The sequence below is a fragment of the Physella acuta genome, unplaced genomic scaffold (assembly GCF_028476545.2).
Source record: "Physella acuta isolate Inbredline_101_S28 unplaced genomic scaffold, ASM2847654v3 ptg000672l, whole genome shotgun sequence".
NCBI lineage: Eukaryota > Metazoa > Mollusca > Gastropoda > Physidae > Physella > Physella acuta.
Genome location: NW_026732191.1, coordinates 97,970 through 119,769, shown reverse-complemented (window position 1 = coordinate 119,769; position 21,800 = coordinate 97,970). Strand labels below are relative to the sequence as shown.

Genomic DNA, 21,800 nt, shown 5'->3' with positions numbered 1-21,800 from the left:
AAACAAGCACTAGTTTCAAGTTACGTTATTTTTGCCTAATTCCGTCAACTGATGAAATAAACACTGCTTTTTTCGTACTGTTTAGCGGAAATAAGCGCATTACTTTTTTTTAAGTTGCTAGATAACACTTTATACCAAGATCTTTTTGAAACGATGGCTTCCGTCACTCAGACACTCAATACAATTGGCATAATATAGGCCTATATCCGAAAACAACGTCTTTCTAACTTCCGTTCAAAGATTCTAAACGTATGTAGATCATTTCTTTAAATATGATGCTAAATACCGATTGCAGTTAACTAAAATAAGCACTTCTGACAAAATGAGTATTTATACAAAACTTAGGTAAGTAACATTATATCACAAAAGCACAAAATAAATAGATCTAGAACCTAATATAGATGTCACGGCCTTTTTGTACTGTCAACTTCATGGCACAAACTCAAGATAAATACCAACCGCATCACTGTTGTGTTATTGCATAATAAGGCCTGATGGATAACATCAAACAATTCTTGTCCTGGTAATTTACACAATTTTATTGATTCAAAGATACAACCGCTTCATTACCAAACAACGCCATTTTTTCTTCCCGCTTCCTCTCTACTTCCACCATCTTTTTGCGCATGCGCCCACCCACAATATATTTTAGATTTATATCGCCTTTTTACACCTCCACTCGAAACATACATTCACCCTACATTTGACTGTTACAATAGATCTAATTAATGTTTGCACAGTACAATTAATACAAAAAAATATGTATAATCAAGATAAGTTTAATTTAATTCAATCATTTATTTTCATACGGCTTGAGCCATATGTATTGCGTTGCTTATTTAGGCCTACGTTTAGATGAAGGACTGAAGTTTTTAATAATACATGAACAGCCTAGACGGGGCGTTATATAGTATGCTGTTAAAAGTCTGATTTAGGTCCGTATAGTGAACGATCTAGCTATACTATGTAGATTCTCGAGTGTTAATGGCAACTCTCGAAATGCTAACATCAATTTTCAAAACACTATACTGAAACATTAAACGATGAATAAATAATATATAAATGAACACACATTTTTGGTTCAAGATTATTGTAATGTATTATATTTGTATATTATTCTTCATTGAATTTATTTAATTTTTTTTTTGAAAAATGAAGTAGCACATAAAATCACTTTTTTATACGCGTTGGCAAACTTTGGACTAATTACAACATAAATAATAAAATTTATAGAAGAGTTGATTTGGTAGATTAACTCCACAAGAAACGATACTACCTCTAAACAGTGACGTGAAAATATTTTTGGATCATCATAAATATAAGGATATATGTTAGCTGGGAGTAAGACAAATAGCAACACACAGATACAAACTGTAAGAGTGATTTTAACAGATTTTATGTCCTTGATTCTCTTAGATCTTGCATCAGTCAAAGCCATTTTTCTCATGCTATTGTAAGATATTGTCAGCTTTATTGTGATTAAATAGCTGCACAATATTATTGTAGCAGACGGCGTACTCACTGCAATGATGTTTCCAATTATATTGTTATAAATGTAATACCAATTGCTTAGGGTAAATTCAGTTTGATATACATATGCAAGTGTGCTGTTAGTTCCACTGTAGAACAGCCACTTTATTTCAAGTATAAATGATCGTGGAATATAAAATAGTCCATCAAAAATGTATATTGCAATTACTATACATTTGATCCTGTATGGCGTGAGAAATCTGGAAATGGAAAAAGGAAAACACACAGCTATCATCCTCTCTAATGCAATCAATGTCACCATGTGAATACTAACGCAAACCGTGTATTGATTCCACCCAAAAATGTACGTTGCATAGTAGTTGGACATGTTGAAAAACAATGTAAAGTAAAAATAATATACAATTTTGGTAATATTTCCCACTAACTCGGTAACTGAGAATAACAGATCCGACACAGCCAGTCCTGTTAAAATAATGTTAGTTGATTCGTTTAGTCCATTGTATTTTAAAACTATTATCGTGAAAACATTGCCGAAGATGCCAAATACAGAAATAAGTGGAGTGAGAATACAATTTAAAACCAAATTCGCTGTGACTACTGAATTGAAAGACACGACACAAAGAGGGCTGTTCACTGTAGTTAGCACACTACTATTTGATGAGGGCGATTCCCTGATTGTCTCAGACATGTTTTTGGTTCTCTGAATCTGTAGAAAAATAAAATAGTATCAATGTTTATTTTTTAAACGTATTAAATCAATGGGATGAAATGTGTGCCCAAAAGTAACGCTGGATTTAATAGACAAAAGTCAAAATGAAGCCGGAGTAATCTCTCCCAAACTTTCTCGTATATTCTTATGTAACAGTAAGGGGTATGGTACTTACAGTGCAATCGGGCTATATAAATAACTTTTATTTAGTTTTTTTTTTACAATTATTACTTCTTAGAGACCGTAGATTAAGTGCTGTAACCGTGAACAAAATTAAATTAAAATTTTGACAGTTTTCACAGTTTTACATGTCAGTACTTCATTATATGCTTGCTTCTGGAATAAAACAATTTTCCAAATGTATTTTAATGCGTAAAACGTATAACCAGTTATAATGCAAAATGGGTGACTAGACAAACAAGACTTTGTGTTTGATGGTTGACAAAATATATTACGACAGAAAAAACGCACTCTTAGATGATATACACGAATTTAATCTTAAATAAAAGAAAAGAAAACCATGCAACTATTACTACTATAAATAAGGTTAAAACATTTTTGTATAGCTGAAAACATACTTTTTAAAATTGAAATAATAGTTTTACATATAAATGAAATATAACCGGGGAGTATAATAGTGAAACAAAATTGAACTTTAAATTTAGGTCAGGGCTTCGCTTTAAAAAAAAAAACAAAGGGGGCTGATCTATCGGAGAAACCCGAATCTAGATTTAAAATCTAGGCCTATTTACAATAGTTTTAGATTAGTTCATTGTCTGGGGAGAAACTCCAAACAATAAATCGCTCGGAGTCAGGGGCGTAGCGAGGGGGGGGGCGGGGGGTGCGGACCGCACCGGGTGACACCATTTAGGGGGGTGACACCAAGGCAAAAAATAGCAAAATATATAGAGAAAAACTCGAGGGGGGGGTGCAAATCGAAAGTTTGAGGGGGGGGGGGTGCAAATCGAAAACTCGAGGGGGGGGTGCAAATCGAAAGTTTGAGGGGGGGGTGCAAATCGAAAACTCGAGGGGGGGGGTGCAAATCGAAAGTTTGAGGGGGGGGTGCAAATCGAAAATTTGAAAGTTTGTCCCTGGGAAGGGTCTCTATGCCTCTGGGGGGGGGGGTGACACCATTAAGTGCCGCACCGGGTGACACCCGACCTCGCTACGCCACTGCTCGGAGTATATATTTGTACAATCCATAATACAAAGAATAAATGACATGAGAAATTGATACAAAAAACGTGAAACAGCAAAATGATAACACACAGCTATCATTCTTTCTACTGCGATAACTGTAAGAAGCTGAACATAGATAGTTAAGAAATACTGATTCCATGTATAAATATAAGAAATAGATATATTAAAAAAGTTTTTGCTAAATCAATGTCGAATATTTCAAAATCATACTAGATATTAGATAACGAAAATAACCGATCAAATGCTACAAAACAAACAAGTTGAACTGTTAAAGCCATCGATCACGATGACTATAACAGAAAATGCATTTCCAAGTATTCCAAACAATCACATAATATTTAAAAACATAAAATCTGAATGAAGTAGCCTACTCAATAAGATTAAGGTTTCAAGTGAAATGTATTCGAAGCGAAGATGTTGATTAATGTATATAAATACACTCGAGTTTTCAATGGCCCTTACTATTGTTTGACGAATTTTAAGATAGCGCTAACATGTGAAAACTTTTGATAGTATAAAATATATCGGTAAATAGTTTATAATTTATGCTTTTATAAATCGATGAAATGCTATACAAGTTATATATTTATGGCAGAGATATTCAATAAATAAAATAATACTCAACAAGCACAAATTAACAAACAATTTTTTTGCATAGCGCTATAAGAATTGTCTTTTTAATCACACACTATCTACTTAAAAAATCATTAAATAATCATACATCTGTAACATCAGCATTTATATAACATTTAGTCATGTATAATTCAAATTTTCAAAAGTTTCTAGAAAATATATATTCATTATGTTCATAGCTATTATTTAATACTTTTGTCATATAGTATTACTGATTTAAATGTAGACTTTGATTATACATCATAGAATATGTAATTTCACTTGGAGAAAAAACTTTACTCAGTCGAGGATAGGATTTCGTCAAATTATACGTCTTATCGTGTTTCAAAACTACTACGAATTTAAAATTATACGAATTGTCTCCCTGTTGTTTTCCAAACGACCCACTATCTTTTATTACCGTCTGTGGATCTATTTAGATGTTGAATAAAGAAAGATGTACATGTTAATTATCTTTAATACATGATTATCATTAAAAAATTAAACATATGAAACAATATTATAGATTAAACTCAATTTTACAATTTACATAAAAAGCTTAAGTTATCTGGTTTCCTTTCGACAGCCCCTCCGACACAGATGATGCCAAGTTATAGAACGATGTCATTCTCTCATCAATGTGGAGACAGGGTCATTGATACTTAAGTAGTTGTTTTCTTAACGTCGATTAAAGAAAATGGGTTTTACCAATCAAACGAAAACTGTTTTCGAAAATAAAATCGTCTTAGACATTGATCAAGTCATTTTCGATCCTTTGATTACCTTCCTTAACTGTGTCCTGATATACGTGTTGTGTCTGTGGGGTATAGTAGGAAACATTTTGACCATTATCATCATGGTGAACATTGGATTCAATGTGTCAACACACGTTGTTTTGGTAGCGCTTGCTGTCTCTGATTTGTTTTTCTCCATGACAACAAGTTTATATCAGATCCCGTCAATAATTGTTATATTTGATCCTGATTTAGCGTACACGATGGATGCTTATATTACCTTTTATATAATTGTTTGGAACCAGTACGCGGCAACTATAAGCGTTGAACTTGTTGCTTTAATAGCTATAGAAAGGACGTTTGCAGTTTGGCTTCCTTTTAAAATTTCTCGACTCATCTCTCCGATTCGAATGTTTTGCTATGTTACTGTGGTTTACATTGTCATTGTACCAATATATATTCCTTATACACTTTACATACGTTTGATTGAAAAGACATCTAGTGTGACCAACAACACAATAACTTGGTTCACTTTAAGTCCGTTTTATTTTGACAATTATTATTTCTTCGAAATATTTCGTAAATTTATTATGTTAAACACAAATGCAACAATACCAGCTGCCGTAATTATCGTGTCCTCGTTCATGATAATTTTAAAGCTTACTTTATCCGCCCAAAAAGTTAAAACAATGTCTTCATCAGCAACTGTAAGGAAAAGGGTTAAGGACTTGAAATCAATTAAAATTACTTTATGTTTGTGTTTTTTTCTAATAATATTAGTTTTAGTGCCATCAAATTTTGTAGATATTTACTTTCAATACACCTCTGATGTTTTACTTACTGGAAGATCAGCAACAGTTATATCAAGTATTCTGAATGTAATTTCTCAAATTAACGCTTCGATCAACTTTGTTATTTACGCCTCTTTTAACTCAATGTTTTCTAAAACTTTTTATAAAATGTTTAAAAGCAGAGGTGTAGATAAGTAATTCGATAACGTGAAACCTGTCAAAGTAAACTAATAGCCTTGATAAACATAACAAAATTAAAGAAAACAACATTAGTGAATAAGAGCAAGGTAAATAATAACGGTGTCAGATTTAGACAGAGAATCAGCTATTTGTTTATGATCATTAAGTGTTGGCTTGTTCCAAAAGTAAAGATGTCATACAATATTGTGCCCCTGATAAATGATGTAATGCCTAAAGTGTATGGACTGACATCTAAGTTGTTAAGTATTGCATATTCTGTTGTTGGTGTAAAATTTATTGTATACCGCTCTATATTTACAACACCTTAACTTGCATACATGATTTTTTTAGTAAACGTTTAGATATTCTTTTTTTTCTGCGTTCTTAATTTAGTTTATGGTGAAGGATTTAAACAACAAATCCAGTTTCGTGGATGAACTGGACTGTGGTCTCCAGATCAGCGGGTGCCCCATATAGTTTTTCCTTGAGTGGGGTGTGTAGGGGCCGGTGTTTGGATCGCGCCTGGCTATATAATGGACATTCTTGAAGGACGTGCTCCGTATTCTCCGGGGCCTTGTCACAAGGGCACAGTCCGCCACACCCAACTTTTAGTTTTTTATGCATGTGCTGTTTTAGTCTGTTGTGGCCTGTTCTGAGTCAGAAGATTAAGTGTTGTTGTTTGAGTGTCAGTTTGTAATATGAGTCGTCTTTTATGTAGTGTGGGTGTGTGTCAGACAACATTTGCGTTTGTTTGTTTTTTATGTTTCTATTGATTTCTTTCGGGTGTAGCGAGATATCTGGTTGTTTTTTTCTTGCCCCCAATTTTTACCAGCTGGTCAGCGATCAAATCTCCTTGTATCTGACAGTGGCCCGGAATCCACTGCAGCACAATCATGCTGCAGGTTATTTTAGCCTTTCAAGGGCTTTCTAAGTGATTGAGTATAGGACTCTGGATTTTTTAGGGACTGCAGGACAGATTTAGCATCTGTAAGAAAGACTATCTGAAGATTCAGGGTGATCTGACAGGAGGTTTGCTGCATGTTCTTTCTCTGCACTAAAATTTTCAGATAGGCTGCCTTTGGCTGTTGACTTTTCTAGGCTTTCTTTGTTTGACAATTCAAAAGGACTCCAGCCACGACATTTTTTGTGGCATCTTCAGTTTTGATAAAGATTTAGATAATAATGTCATGTGTTCTGCTGTAACAACATTCACATAATGTCAGTAGCGTAGCGAGGGGTGGGGGGGGTGGGGTGGGGGACGGACATATGTCCCCGGGCGCCGACCTTAGGGGGCGCCAAAATGGGTTGGAAAAATAAATTGAAAGGTTGAGGGGGTGCAAATTGAAAGTTTTAAGGGGAGGGAGGGGTGCAAATCGAAATCTCGAGGGGAGGGGTGCAAATCGAAAAGTTTGTCCCCGGGCGCCTGGAAGGGTCGCTACACCTCTGCATAATGTACCTGTGTCTGTTTTTTACTATCTTGTGCTGTTGTAAATAATTACAGTATCAATTATTCTTTGATTATAATTTTTTATAACCTGGCCATACACGTTTACATGAACTGTTTTCATACACTTATGTCTTGTCTTCAGTTTTAAAAATGTATATTTTTACAATAATCATCTTTTCTTTATTTCTTTATACAAAACTAATATCAAAATTGATACAGTTTCCACGAAATAGCAACTATATATACTGTCTATGTGATTTTAAAAATAAGCAGTATAAATATTTAAATATCTTATTTATTTAGCAGTTTAGCAGGTGCTATTCTAAAACGCTAATCGTTTCTCTAAAAAGGTCAATATGTAGTGATGCTAAAAAACATTTGTCCCTGAGCCTATCAGCGTTTATTGTAAAATCTGAACTGAAAATATCGTCAACGACTGTGAACACATATTACGTATGATGATATCTATATTTTTAATTTCAATATACTTTAAAAGACGTATCAATTTTTCTTAAAAATACCTGTTATGAGCAAATTTACTTAATTTCAAATGAAATTTAGTTTGTGATTGTATCTTTAAGACAAAATTGAAACATTCTTGCAAACACAAAAATAATTTACAAAGTTTCAATTAAAGTAGCTTATTTATTTATTAACCACTTTTTAAAATTAATTCTACTGGCATTATATAAATAAACCGGGAGTGATCTCCCTAAACTTCCACGCATATTCTTGTATAATGCTACGGGGGATGGCAAATTGGGATATAGACATGATTTTTAATCAATTTTTAATTACTTAAAGCTTTTAAAATAGAATGCTTAGAATTAGATCTTTTACTTACATGTAAAATTTCATTTATCTATCTGAAACTGTACTCAATTTATTGGCTTTTAAAAACAATATGTGTATAATAGTGCGGAATATTATTAGTACTTGATAAATTCACATGCTGTTTTTTTTGAGAAATTGGAAAAAGTTTTATATATATATATATATATATATATATATATATATATATATATATATATATATATATATATATATATATATATCTGATTGTGTGCATCTATAATGTGTATTCATATCGTTGTAATAATTAGACCTTACTCATTATTATTCATATGGTTTCTATAAATATTTTTGAAATATTATTTCCTGTGAAATTTCCATTTGCAGAATTTGAGATTTTTTACGACTGTTTAAATTCGTTATTTGTTAAACTTATTAACAATCGTTCTTATTTGTGCTATTACGTATTATCTGAAATAAAATTTACGCAAAAAAAGCTGTCATTTTTTGTTTATCCAAATTTATATTACTTTAATAATTATTAAGCGTCTAATTTGTATAATTCGACTTTTCACGTAATATTTTCATCTGAAAACAAATAAACATATTTTTATATGCATGGGCAAATTTTGGACTCATTATAACGTAAATAATAAAGTTCATAGAAGCGTTTATCTGGTAGATAAATGCAATCAAGAAATTTACAAGAAGGTAACAGGTAAAGGAAAATAATGTACTATCATTTAAAATGTTGTTAAATGTATTTGTAGGAATTAGTACAAGTATTATCAAGCTTAAGCACACTGTAAGTGTAATTTTTACAGATCTTACATCTTTTACTCTCTTGGCCCGTGAATCCAGCGAGGACATTGTCTTCATGTGATTGTACGATAGTGTTAGCTTAATTAAAATTAGTGATGTGCACATTAAAACACCGCATGTTGGTATTATAACTGTAATGGTGTTTAAGATTCCTTTCATGTAAACAACAGATAATGTGCTTTTGCCGAAATCTGTTAAACGAATATATACAACAGTGCTGTTAGTTACAGGATAGAATTCCCACGACACTGTATATATTAAAGCTCGTGGTATATAAAGCATTCCATCGAAAATATAAATAAAAATTACAATGTGCTTAATTTTGTTTGGAGAAAGAAAACGTGCAGCAAAAAAAGGAAAACATACTGCTATCATCCTCTCAACCGATATAAGGGTAACCATATGAACGGTAATACACACAGCAAATTGGTTCCAACCCATTAAAAATACTTGAATGAAACCATTCATTATAAGTGCAGTTGCAAAATCGAAGTATATTGCTATGTGGGATATCTGATTGACGAACAAAGTCAAAGAAAAAAACAGATCCGATGCGGCTAGTGCTGTTAGGATAATGTTTGTTGATTCGTTTAAACCAATGCGGACTAAAATCTGAATGGTAACAACATTTCCGAGAATTCCAACCACACACATTGTCAGAACAACGATGCAGTTTAAAACGAGTTCACTGTAAGCCATGATATCATCAGGAACATCACACAATGGGGAAGAGTATGGGGCAGAGTATGGAGACGCTTGGCTGGTATTTATTACAAGGGATTCGTCGTTTACCTCAGGCATGTTACGCTTCTAGGTGAATAGCGAAAATTAAGTTTAAAAATGTCTTTTTAATTCTGTTCTTCACAAAATCTGTCTATTAAAGCATTAACATATATATTTATATATGTGTTTATATATATATATATATATATATATATATATATATATATATATATATATATATATATATATATATATATATTACTTAAATAGATAGATATAGATAATACCACAATTCCAGTGCGAGGGAATGAAAGGTTATTTAGTATCTTTCTAGTAAAATGTATAACGTGAATTGGTAAATCAAGATATTAAATGGGAAATCAAAGCTCATTTGCAGAATCTAAACATATTATTGTATTTATTAGAGTTCTTAATTGTTTAGATACTTTATAGTTATATAAAGATCTTTTTTTACTAACATTAAAATGCAAAAAAAAAACTACTTAGGTAAGTAACACTTTAGCTGGACATCTATAACATAATACGTAGAAAAGCATTGCTTCTCTTTATAATATACTTTTGAGTATAACTTACCTTTTTTTGAACAAAAAAAGGAGTATATATTGATTAGCTACAATCATTACAAGACTAAACATTAATCCCCACCCACAATTATTTTAATTTTGTTACTAATATCAGTAATATACAAAATTAAAATGGATCTACAACCTACAACCTACAACGAATCTTAACAGATAGTCTTAGGTTATCTTTTTTTTTTTACAAAATGTGTTATTAACTCTGTATGGTAGATAATTTATTGTTTTGAGTTAACAGGATCTTCAAATAAATTATCATGTAAAATGGTTTTAAAATTACAGTCCGTTGTTTTATCTTTTCGCGTTTGTCTGCTTATATTTATGTATGTAATTAACGTGTATTAGATCTGATAAACGTGTATACTATATAAGTTGACATTGTAAGTCGAAATTACCAATAATACAAGGGCTTTTAACAAGCACGAAATGAAAAATTATAACACGAAATTCTTCTTTCCGCAAACATAATTCCTTTTATTTTCTTACAAATTACACACTAAGTATCAGTTATATTTACGAGTCCGTATAACTAAAATAAGAATATATATATATATATATATATATATATATATATATATATATATATATATATATATATATATATATATATATTTATATATATTTATATAGTAATTTTATTTTGAATGATTAGTTAACGCAGACTTATCACTTGCTTTTAATTCGCGTTGTGTTGTATTTAACATAGTGTTTTCACTTTATAATTTAGTAGGTAAATTTATTTACTAAACGACGTTTGTTTCTAAAAATTCAAAGCATGCGGTAATTAATGCAAATGTCGCTCCTTCCTGAGTCCTTTTAATTAGTTGTATACGAACTTGGACGTCCTAAACATGTTTGTCGCCCTTTGCAACAGTACCTATTTCTTATGCTAATACTCCTACCTCAAATGTTTGTATTCACTTCTCCAAAGATTTACGTTCTTAATGTGAATTATCTATAATCTATAATATAAGCGGGCTGAGATACATTTCCATAAAAGTAGGTCGAAAAAATTTATTAATTCCACTTTTTTTTGTGGTAATTGTTTCAAGGGAGGTAATTTGAAAATATATTTAACTCAACAATAATTTAAGTTAATCTTTTTTTTATTACCACCGCATTGATTAGTCTATGTTAAGGTTCATAATTAAAAGAGAAAAATGTTAAGATTATTTATATTATTTTCTAATTAGTCTATGATTTCTCAAAATCACTATTTTTTGTTTTTGTTTTTTGGTGCTAACAGATGGTGAAATTTTATAATTATAATATAGAGAATGGTGGAAAGACTCTCTCTGGGCGCGGACGCCTGGGAAAAGCGTGATTTTCGGTGGTAATTCTAATTACATTGCCAATGTGTTTTCTTAGAACCATAAAAGTAAACACCACTTGCCGTACATTCATTTGCATCGCATTGTTTTATTGTAAGTCATGGAGTAGGATCTATTTATGTGACTTAAATTTTTAATGTTGGAAAGGGTCTCTTTGGGCGCGGACGCCTAAAAAGCGTGTTGTTTGGTGGTGATTCTAATGTTGTGGTTGTGTTGTTTTTTTTTTTGGTTGTGTTGTGGTTGTGTTGTGGTTGTATTGTGGTTGTTTTTTGGTTGTGTTGTGGTTGTGTTGTGGCTGTGTTGTGGTTGTGTTTTTGTTGTGGTTGTGTTTTTGTTGTGGTTGTGTTGTAGTTGTGTTGTGTTGTGTTGTGTTTGTGTTGTGGTTGTGTTGTGGTTGTGTTGTGGTTGTGTTGTGGTTGTGTTGTGTTTGTGGTTGTGTTTTTTGTGTTTGTGTTGTTTTTGTTTGTTTTGTTCTGTTCCAAAGTTGGTACATTTAAAAAAGATTTACCGTGGCGGAGCACGGGATGCAGCTAGTCTATAATATAAGCGGGCTGAGCGTGTCCTTCCTTCCTTCCGTCCGTCATCGCTATAGATTTTGGGACTATAAAAGTAAACTACGCACCATGCTGTGCTTTTCAGTGCACCGCAGTGTCTTATTATAAGTAGTAGAGTAGGGTTTGTTTATATAGCCACATAGCGCTATTTTATAATTGCCACTGTGTTTACTCTTTTGCATAACTTAAAGAAAATATTAAATACACGAAAATGGGTAAAACATACTTAAAAAATCAATGTTAAATATCATTTTCGTTTATATTCTTAGAAAAAATGGATATATTTTCATGAAAGTAGGTCGAAAAAACTAATTAATTCAACTTTAGTTTGGTAATTTTTTTGCAAGGGAGGTAATTTAAAAATATATTTAACTCATCAATATCTAAGTTAATTTTTTTTTATTACTACCGCATTGATTATTACATGTTAAGGTTCATAATTAAAAGAGAAAAATGTTAAGATTATTTATATTATTTATTATTATTTTCTAATTAGTCTATGATTTCTCAAAAATCACTTTCTTTTTGCTTTTGTTTTTCGGTGTTATGAAAACAGATGGTAAAATTTGACTTTTTGAGAAGACTGGAAAGGCTCTCTCTGAGCGCGGACGTATGGGAAATTTTTTTTTTTAATATTTAACTCACTCTCAATAATTTAAGTTATTTTTTTATTACTTCCACATTGATTATTATATGTTAAGGTTCATAAGTAAAATAGAAAAATGTTAAGATTATTTATATTATTTTCTAATTAGTCTATGATCTCTCAAAATCACATTTTTTTGTTTTTGTTTTTCGGTGTTAACAGATAGTGAAATTTTAGGATTATAGTATAGAGAATGCTGAAAAGGCTCTCTACGGGCGCGGACGCCTGGGAAAAGCGTGTTTTTCGGTGGTGATTCTAATTACATTGCCAATGTGTTTTCTTAGAACCATAAAAGTAAACACCACTTGCCGTACATTTATTTGCATTGCATTGTTTTATTGTAAGTTATAGAGTAGAATCTATTTTTGTGACTTAAATAAAGGCTCTCTTTGGGCGCGGACGCCTAAAAAAGCGTGTTGTTTGGTGGTGATTCTAATGTTGTGGCTGTGGTTGTTTTGTGGTTGTTTTGTGGTTGTGTTGAGGTTGTTTTGTGGTTGTGTTGTGGTTGTGTTGTGGTTGTGTTGTGGTTGTGTTGTGGTTGTGTTGTGGTTGTGTTGTGGTTGTGTTGTGGTTGTGTTGTGGTTGTGGTTGTGTTGTGTTGTGGTTGTGTTGTGTTGTGGTTGTGTTGTGGTTGTGTTGTGGTTGTGTTGTGGTTGCGTTGTGGTTGTGTTGTTGTGTTGTGTTGTGGTTGTGTTTGTATTGTGGTTGTGTTGTGGTTGTGTTTTTGTTCGTTTTGTTCTGTTCCAAAGTTGTACATTTAAAAAGATTTACCGTGGCGGAGCACGGGATGCAGCTAGTCTATAATATAAGCGGGCTGTGTCTGTCCTTCCTTCCTTCCTTCCGTCCGTCATCGCTATAGATTTTGGGACTATAAAAGTAAACTACGCACCATGCTGTGCTTTTCAGTGCACCGCAGTGTCTTATTATAAGTATTAGAGTAGGGTTTGTTTATATAGCGGCATAGAGCTATTTTATAATTTCCACTGTTTGTACAATTTTGCATAACGTAAAGAGAATATTAAATACACGCACATTGCTAAAACATATTAAAAGGATCAATGTCAAATATAGTTTTCGTTAATATTCCTAGAAAAAGTGGATACATTTTAATAACATAATAACTGTAGGTTAGAAAAATCAAATGAATTTAACTCTTTTCTAATTTTGACAAAGGAGGTAATTTAAAAATACATTAAACTCACGCTAATAAAAAATGTGAAAGCAAATATACGTTCGTCATAGAAGGAAATAGTGTTGAAATAATATAATTAGCAAAATGTGAATGCAAATTATGTGGATGTGTAAGAGGAAATTATTGTTAGAAAATTATAATTAGCATGGATTGATAAAAGGCAATCTTTTATTTATTTTATTCACTGAATGTAGGCCCTTCTGTTTATTACTTATAATTTTTAATCAACTATTCAGCACTATTATAGACGCGTCATCACGTTCATTAGGTGCGCAATGGTTTTAGTTATGAAACTCTATTGTAAATTTTTAAAATTGAAAGTACTGGAAAAAAAATGCGTGAATGGATAAAGTGAAATATTGTAGGTAAAACACGGATATTTTAAATACTGCCTATTATTTATACTGATTTCTAATTATTATTCTATCTTTCGGGTTTTATAGGAGAGGCGTAGCGAGGGGGGGGGGGGGGCATATGTCCCCGAGTGCCGACCTTAGGGGGCGCCAAAGTGGGTTGGAAAAAATTTGCGAGGGGGGGGGGGGTGGTGGAAATCGAACGTTTTAGGGCGGGGGGGGAAAGGGGTGCAAAATCGAAAGTTTGAGGGGGGTACAAATCACCGGAAAGGGCGCGATTTGGCGCTACGGGCTAGACTATGAGCAATATGTCTTTATGATTGCATTTAAATTGTGTTTAAGTTATGAGTGTTGTGTTTGTTTTTTCGTTTTTTTTTGTTGTATTTTTTTGCGTTCGTTTGTGTTGTGTTTAGTTTTGTTCTGTTGGTACATTTAAAAAAGATTTACCGTGGCGGAGCACGGGATGCAGCTAGTCTATAATATAAGCGGGCTGAGCGTGTGTCAGTCCTTCCTTCCTTCTGTCATCGCTATAGATTTTGGAACCATAAGAGTAAACTACGCACCATGCAGTGCTTTTCAGTGCATCACAGAGTCTTAATATAAGTAATAGAGTAGGGTTTGTTTATATAACGGCATAGAGCTATTTTATAATTGCCACTGTTTTTACTTTTTTTGCATAACGTAAAGAAAATATTAAATACTAATTAATTCAACTTTTTTTGCGGTAATTTTTGCAAGGAAGGTAATTTGAAAATATATTTAACTCATCCATAATTTAAGTTAATCTTTTTTTTTTATTAATACCGCGTTGATTATTATATGTTAAGGTTCATAATTAAAAGAGAAAAATGTTAAGATTATTTATATTATTTATTATTATTTTCTAATTAGTCTATGATTTCTCAAAATCACATTTTTTTTGCTTTTGTTTTTCGGTGTTATAAAAACAGATGGTGAAATTAGACTTATTGAGAATAATGGAAAGGCTCTCTCTATGCGCAGACGCCGGGGAAAACGTGTTTTTAGTATTAAACTCACTCTCAATAATTTAAATTAATTTTGTTTTATTACTACCACATTGTTTATTGTATGTTAAGTTTCATAAGTAAAATAGAAAATGTTAAGATTATTTATATTATTTTCTAATTAGTCTATGATCTCTAAATTTTGTTTTGTTTTTGTGGTTGTGTTGTGGTTGTGTTGTGGTTGTGATTGTGTTGTGGTTGTGTTGTAGTTGTGTTGTGGTTGTGATTGTGATTGTGTTGTGGTTGTGTTGTGTTGTGTTGTGGTTGTGTTGTGATTGTGTTTTGTTTGTGTTTGTGTTTGTGTTGTGTTTTTGTTTGTTTTGTTCTGTTCCAAAGTTGGTACATTTAAAAAAGATTTACCGTGGCGGAGCACGGGATGCAGCTAGTATTATATAGTCAGGTTTTAACTTTAACATTATAAAATTCAAAATTTTAAAGAAATTTGTAAAACATAGTATACGTGACAGAAACCAAGAAGTTAACAACAAGATGCCGAAACTTTAATGTTTATATTTAAAAACACAAAATCAAGAAATCTAAGATAATTCTCTTTGTCGTGTGTCTCCTAAATATAGTGTCCAGTTTTTGTCGTGTGTCTCCTTGTTTTAGTGTCAGTTTTTGTCGTGTGTCTCCTTGTTATAGTGTCAATTTTTGTCATGTGTCTCCTTGTTATAGTGTCAATTTTTGTCGTGTCTCCTTGTTTTAGTGTCAGTTTTTGTCGTGTGTCTCCTTGTTATAGTGTCAATTTTTGTCTTCTGTCTCCTTGTTATAGTGTCAATTTTTGTCGTGTGTCTCCTTGTTATAGTGTCCAGTTTTTGTCGTGTGTCTCCATGTTATAGTGTCAATTTTTGTGGTGTCTCCTTGTTATAGTGTCAATTTTTGTCGTGTGTCTCCTTGTCATAGTGTCAATTTTTGTCGTGTGTCTTCTTATTATAGTGTCAATTTTTGTCGTGTGTCTCCTTGTTATAGTGTCAATTTTTGTCGTGTGTTCTTATTATAGTGTCATTTTTTTCTCTCTCTCGCCCATTTCTTTAATTTGGTGTTTTTATCAAAATAGGTGAGATTTTTAGCTGACTCATGTCTGTAATACCTGGTATAATCATTTGCTTTTGCTAGTGTTGGTGTTTCGTAACTAGTGAGTACTTGTTTACAGAAATTCAAGGGTCTTTTTTATTGTAGGTTAAAATTGTTCTACGCTATGTGTGATCAACAGCCATGGGGCTTTTTAATTGAGTGTTTATAGTTGACATGTTTATAGCTAGTGAAAAATGTGAGTGGTTTATGATAAGTGTACGTGTTTTAGGCATTGACATTTTTAAACTGGCGGAAGTGATGTTTGTAGTTCTCTGTCATGCGATTCAATTCAATACATTGTATACGCTTTCAAGCACGCTAAACTATTTTACAACACAATATGTTCCTATGGTTGCTGAACTTCAAGAGATCTCTGCCCCCATTTACTTTTATCACCAACGTCTCCTGTCTCCTCTTCTGTTTTCACTTCATCCTGTTCATTATACCCCTCGAGTGCCGCCACTTCATCTATTACTTTCTCCCAATCGTCAGCCCCCACTTCATCTTCCGAGCGCACTTCAAAATGTGAGGGAATGCCATCAAGAGAATCCACAATCTCTGCCTGTTTTATCGGAACCTCCGTGGTCTTTGTGCCAGTCTTCCTTGCCACAAATAAGAGAGCAGCGAGGTGTACTAGACAATAGATCGTGAGAATCGTCGGCAAAAGAAACGCAAAGACAGACCCTTCGGATGTAGCTTCTGTTTCCAATGATAAGGTTGTTATGGAACTGTCGTTTGGGGTGGTGACTGATAAATTGAGGCCGTCTTGTGACATCATTTGTGTTGACACTAAAATGTAAATAAATCTTGAATAGATTTTAAAAATAGAATACATGTTTAATTTTTTTTTTAACGAGACGGGTCTCTAGTTAGCGTTTTTTGAATATTCGCCCAAAGCTCTATTGAAACCTTTGTGTTTGATTTAAATTTGTCGAACCGTCTGACTATTTACTTAATTTATCGAAATTTTACTAATTTAAATTTTTAAAATACTAACGTATGGGAACCTATAACCTTTAAATAAATCTCTTCTATTTAACTAAAACGATACTTCATTTATCGTATTCAAACTCGAATGTTCGTTACATTAATAGACAGACATTCAAAAAAATATTTCAAAAGTGATTTTTCCGGTCTCTTGAAGCTTAGCCACTTATATATAACGAAGTTGTAAATACTTTCATATGACAGCAGATCTTTTTCCTTATTTACATTAAGCATTTTATTTGGTTTAATTTTATATTTGTTTGTTTTAGTAGCCGAAAATTAAAAAAAAGAAAATAATGAACCAGAAAGAAATAACAATTCAAGTTATTACACACTTGAGTTACGAGTATCTCCTTTTGGAGCTATAGATCACAATATCCATTCACATACCATAGTTCAAAATTTAAAAAATACATAAATATAACATATATAAATAATATCATCCTAAGCTGTATATCACAAGAAAAATTAGCTATGTGTTTATACATTAAACCAGGGGTCTCCAAACTACGGCCCGCGGGCCGGATGCGGCCCGCGAAGTCCTTTCATCCGGCCCGCGGAGATCTTTTTGTCCAAGGAAAAATCGTTTGTTGGTGATGGCTGAGGAACTTTGTCCAGAAAAATAAAAGACATGCCTAGAAGAAACTGGCCCCGAACTGAAATTTGATAGTTAAAGCGGCCCTCGGACTGAAAAGTTTGGAGACCCCTGCATTAAACAGTGCGACCAATTTATCGGAATATTTCTACAAGAAATAAGACTGTGTTACATTATCAGCAAATGCATTGGAATAATTGGTAATTTGGATGAAAAGGAATGTCTATGAAAGTTCTGACGTGTATTTGCTAGAATTCTTGTTATTAAACATATTAGCACGATTGTACTGTATGGTACCATACTCACAAGCTACCAACTAACATACATCCACACCAGCAACATGACAACCACACCAGCGACATGACAACAGCACCAGCGACATGACACCCACACAAGCGACATGACATCCACACCAGCAACATGACATCTACACTAGCGACATGACATCAGCACCAGCAACATGACATCAGCACCAGCGACATGACATCCACACCAGTGACATGACATCCACACCAGTGACATGACATCAGCACCAGCAACATGACATCTACACTAGCGACATGATATCCACACCAGCAACATGACAACCACACCAGCAACATGACAACCACACCAGCGACATGACATCTACACCAGTGACCAACCAACATGACATCCACACCAGCAACATGACATCCACACCAGTAACATGACATCGACACCAGCGACATGACATCTACACCAGTGACCAACAACATGACATCCACACCAGCGACATGACATCCACACCAGTGACATTACATCCACACCAGCGACATGACATCCACACCAGCAACATGACATCCACACCAGCGACATGACATCCACACCAGCGACATGACATCCACACCAGCGACATGACATCTACACCAGCGACATGACATCTACACCAGTGACCAACCAACATGACATCCACACCAGCAACATGACATCCACACCAGCGACATGACATCCACACCAGCGACATGACAACCACACCAGTAACATGACATCCACACCAGCGACATGACATCTACACCAGTGACCAACCAACATGACATCCACACCAGCGACATGACATCCACACCAGCAACATGACATCCACACCAGCGACATGACAACCACACCAGCGACATGACATCTACACCAGCGACATGACATCTACACCAGTGACCAACCAACATGACATCCACACCAGCAACATGACATCCACACCAGCGACATGACATCCACACCAGCAACAAGACATCCACACCAGCGACATGACATCTACACCAGCGACATGACATCTACACAAGTGACCAACCAACATGACATCCACACCAGCGACATGACATCCACACCAGCAACATGACATCCACACCAGCGACATGACATCCACACCAGCGACATGACATCCACACCAGTCACATGACATCCACACCAGCAACATGACATCCACACCAGTGACATGACATCCACACCAGCGACATGACATCCACACCAGCAACATGACATCAGCACCAGTGACATGAAATCCACACCAGCGACATGACATTCACACCAGCGACATGACATCCACACCAGCGACATGACATCAGCACCAGCGACATGACACCTACACAAGCGACATGACATCTACACCAGTGACCAACCAACATGACATCCACACCAGCGGCCAACCAACATGACAACCACACCATCAACCTAACAATATGACATCTATACCAGCGACATGATATCTAAACCAGCCATCGACCAAAATACCAACCACACCTTTGACCAACGAAAATGACATCCATACCATCATTCAACCAACATTCACACCATCAACCAACCACCATGACATACACACCATTCAACCAACCACAAATACATCCACACCTTCAACCAACCACAAATACATCCACACCATCAACCAACCACAAATACATCCACACCATCAACCAACCACTAATACATTCACACCATCAACCAACCACCATGACATACACACCATTCAACCAACCACAAATACATCCACACCTTCAACCAACCACAAACACATCCACTCCAGCGACCAACCACAAATACATCCACACCATCAACAAACCACAAATACATCCACACCATCAACCAACCACCATGACATCAACCTACCACCAATACATCCACACCATCAACCAACAACTAATACATCTACACCATCAACCAACCACAAATACATCCACACCATCAACCAACCACAAATACATCCACACCGACAACCAACCACAAATACATCCACACCATCAACCAACCCCCAATACATCCACACCATCAACCAACCATTAATATATCCACACCATCAACCAACCACCATGACATACACGCCATCAACCAACCACAAATACATCCACACCATCAACCAACCACCATGACATCCACACCATCAACCAACCACCATGACATACACACCATCAACCAACCACCGATACATCCACACCATCAACCAACCACAAATACATCCAGACCATCAACCTACCACCATAACATAAACACCATCAACCTACCACCGATACATCCACACCGACAACCAACCACAAATACATCCACACCATCAACCAACCACAAATACATCCACACCATCAACCTACCACCATAACATAAACATCATTAACCAACCACCATGACATACACACCGTCGACCAACCACCATGACATCCACACCATTCAACCAAACACAAATACATCTGCACCGTCAACCAACCACAAATCCATTCACACCATCAACTAACCACAAATACACCCACACCGTTAACCAAACAAAAATACATCCACAATTGACAAAACCAACATGACATCAATACCAGCATTAAATTAACGACATCCACACCAGTTCCCATCCATCAACCAACCACCGATACATCCACACCGACCACCAACCACAAATACAACCACACCATCAACCAACCACCAATACATCCACACCATCAACCAACCACCATGACATACACACCATCAACCAACCACCATGACATCAACAAACCACCAACACATCCACACCATCAACCAACCACCGATACATCCACACCATCAACCAACCACCATGACATACACACCATCAACCAACCACCATGACATACACACCATCAACCAACCACCGATACATCCACACCGACAACCAACCACAATTACATCCATACCATCAACCAACCACCACGACATAAACATCATCAACCAAACACCATGACATACACACCATCAACCAACCACCGATACATCCACACCGACAACCAACCACAAATACATCCACACCATCAACCAACCACCATGACATCAACCAACCCCCAATACATTCACACCGTCAACCAACCACAATTACATCCCCACCATCAACCAACCTGTCGTGGTTGTGGAACGGGGTGCCCACATATCCGTGTAGATCTCCACCTCACAGATACTCAACGTCCCTTGTATCGCCTCCAGCTGGATATTTGTGACCTCCTGGACCACACCGATACATCCACACCATCAACCAACCACAAATACATCCACACCATCAACCAACCACAAATACATCCACACCATCAACCAACCACAAATACATCCACACCATCAACCAACCACAAATACATCCACACCATCAACCAACCACAAATACATCCACACCGACAATCAACCACAAATACATCAACACCATCAACCAACCCCCAATACATCCACACCATCAACCAACCACCAATACATCCACACCATCAACCAACCACCGATACATCCACACCATCAACCAACCACAAATACATCCACACCATCAACCTACCACCATAACATAAACATCATTAACCAACCACCATGACATACACACCATCAACCTACCACCGATACATCCACACCGACAACCAACCACAAATACATCCACACCATCAACCAACCACCACGACATAAACATCATCAACCAACCACCAACACATCCACACCATCAACCAACCATCGATACATCCACACC

At 34.9% G+C, this 21,800-nt stretch overlaps 1 protein-coding gene across 1 annotated transcript; it reads right to left on the bottom strand.

Annotated features, from left to right (window-relative positions):
* Window positions 1–16,087: 16,087 nt before the first annotated feature.
* On the bottom strand, window positions 16,088–21,307 carry LOC131949083 (uncharacterized). The gene is made up of 2 exons (XM_059310846.1): window positions 21,196–21,307; window positions 16,088–17,064 (listed from the first exon to the last, which is right to left on the bottom strand). Exons 1-2 carry the CDS (start codon window positions 21,224–21,226, stop codon window positions 16,622–16,624), a joined length of 474 nt encoding a protein of 157 aa, XP_059166829.1. The 5' UTR covers window positions 21,227–21,307; the 3' UTR covers window positions 16,088–16,621.
* Window positions 21,308–21,800: the final 493 nt, after the last annotated feature.

Coding starts and splice junctions, on each gene's coding strand:
- LOC131949083 (XM_059310846.1), bottom strand. CDS start 21,226: ATGTGGGCACCCCGTTCCACAACCACGACAG. Junction 17,065..21,195: donor CCGTTCCACAACCACGACAG/GTTGGTTGATGG, acceptor TTTACATTTTAG/TGTCAACACAAATGATGTCA.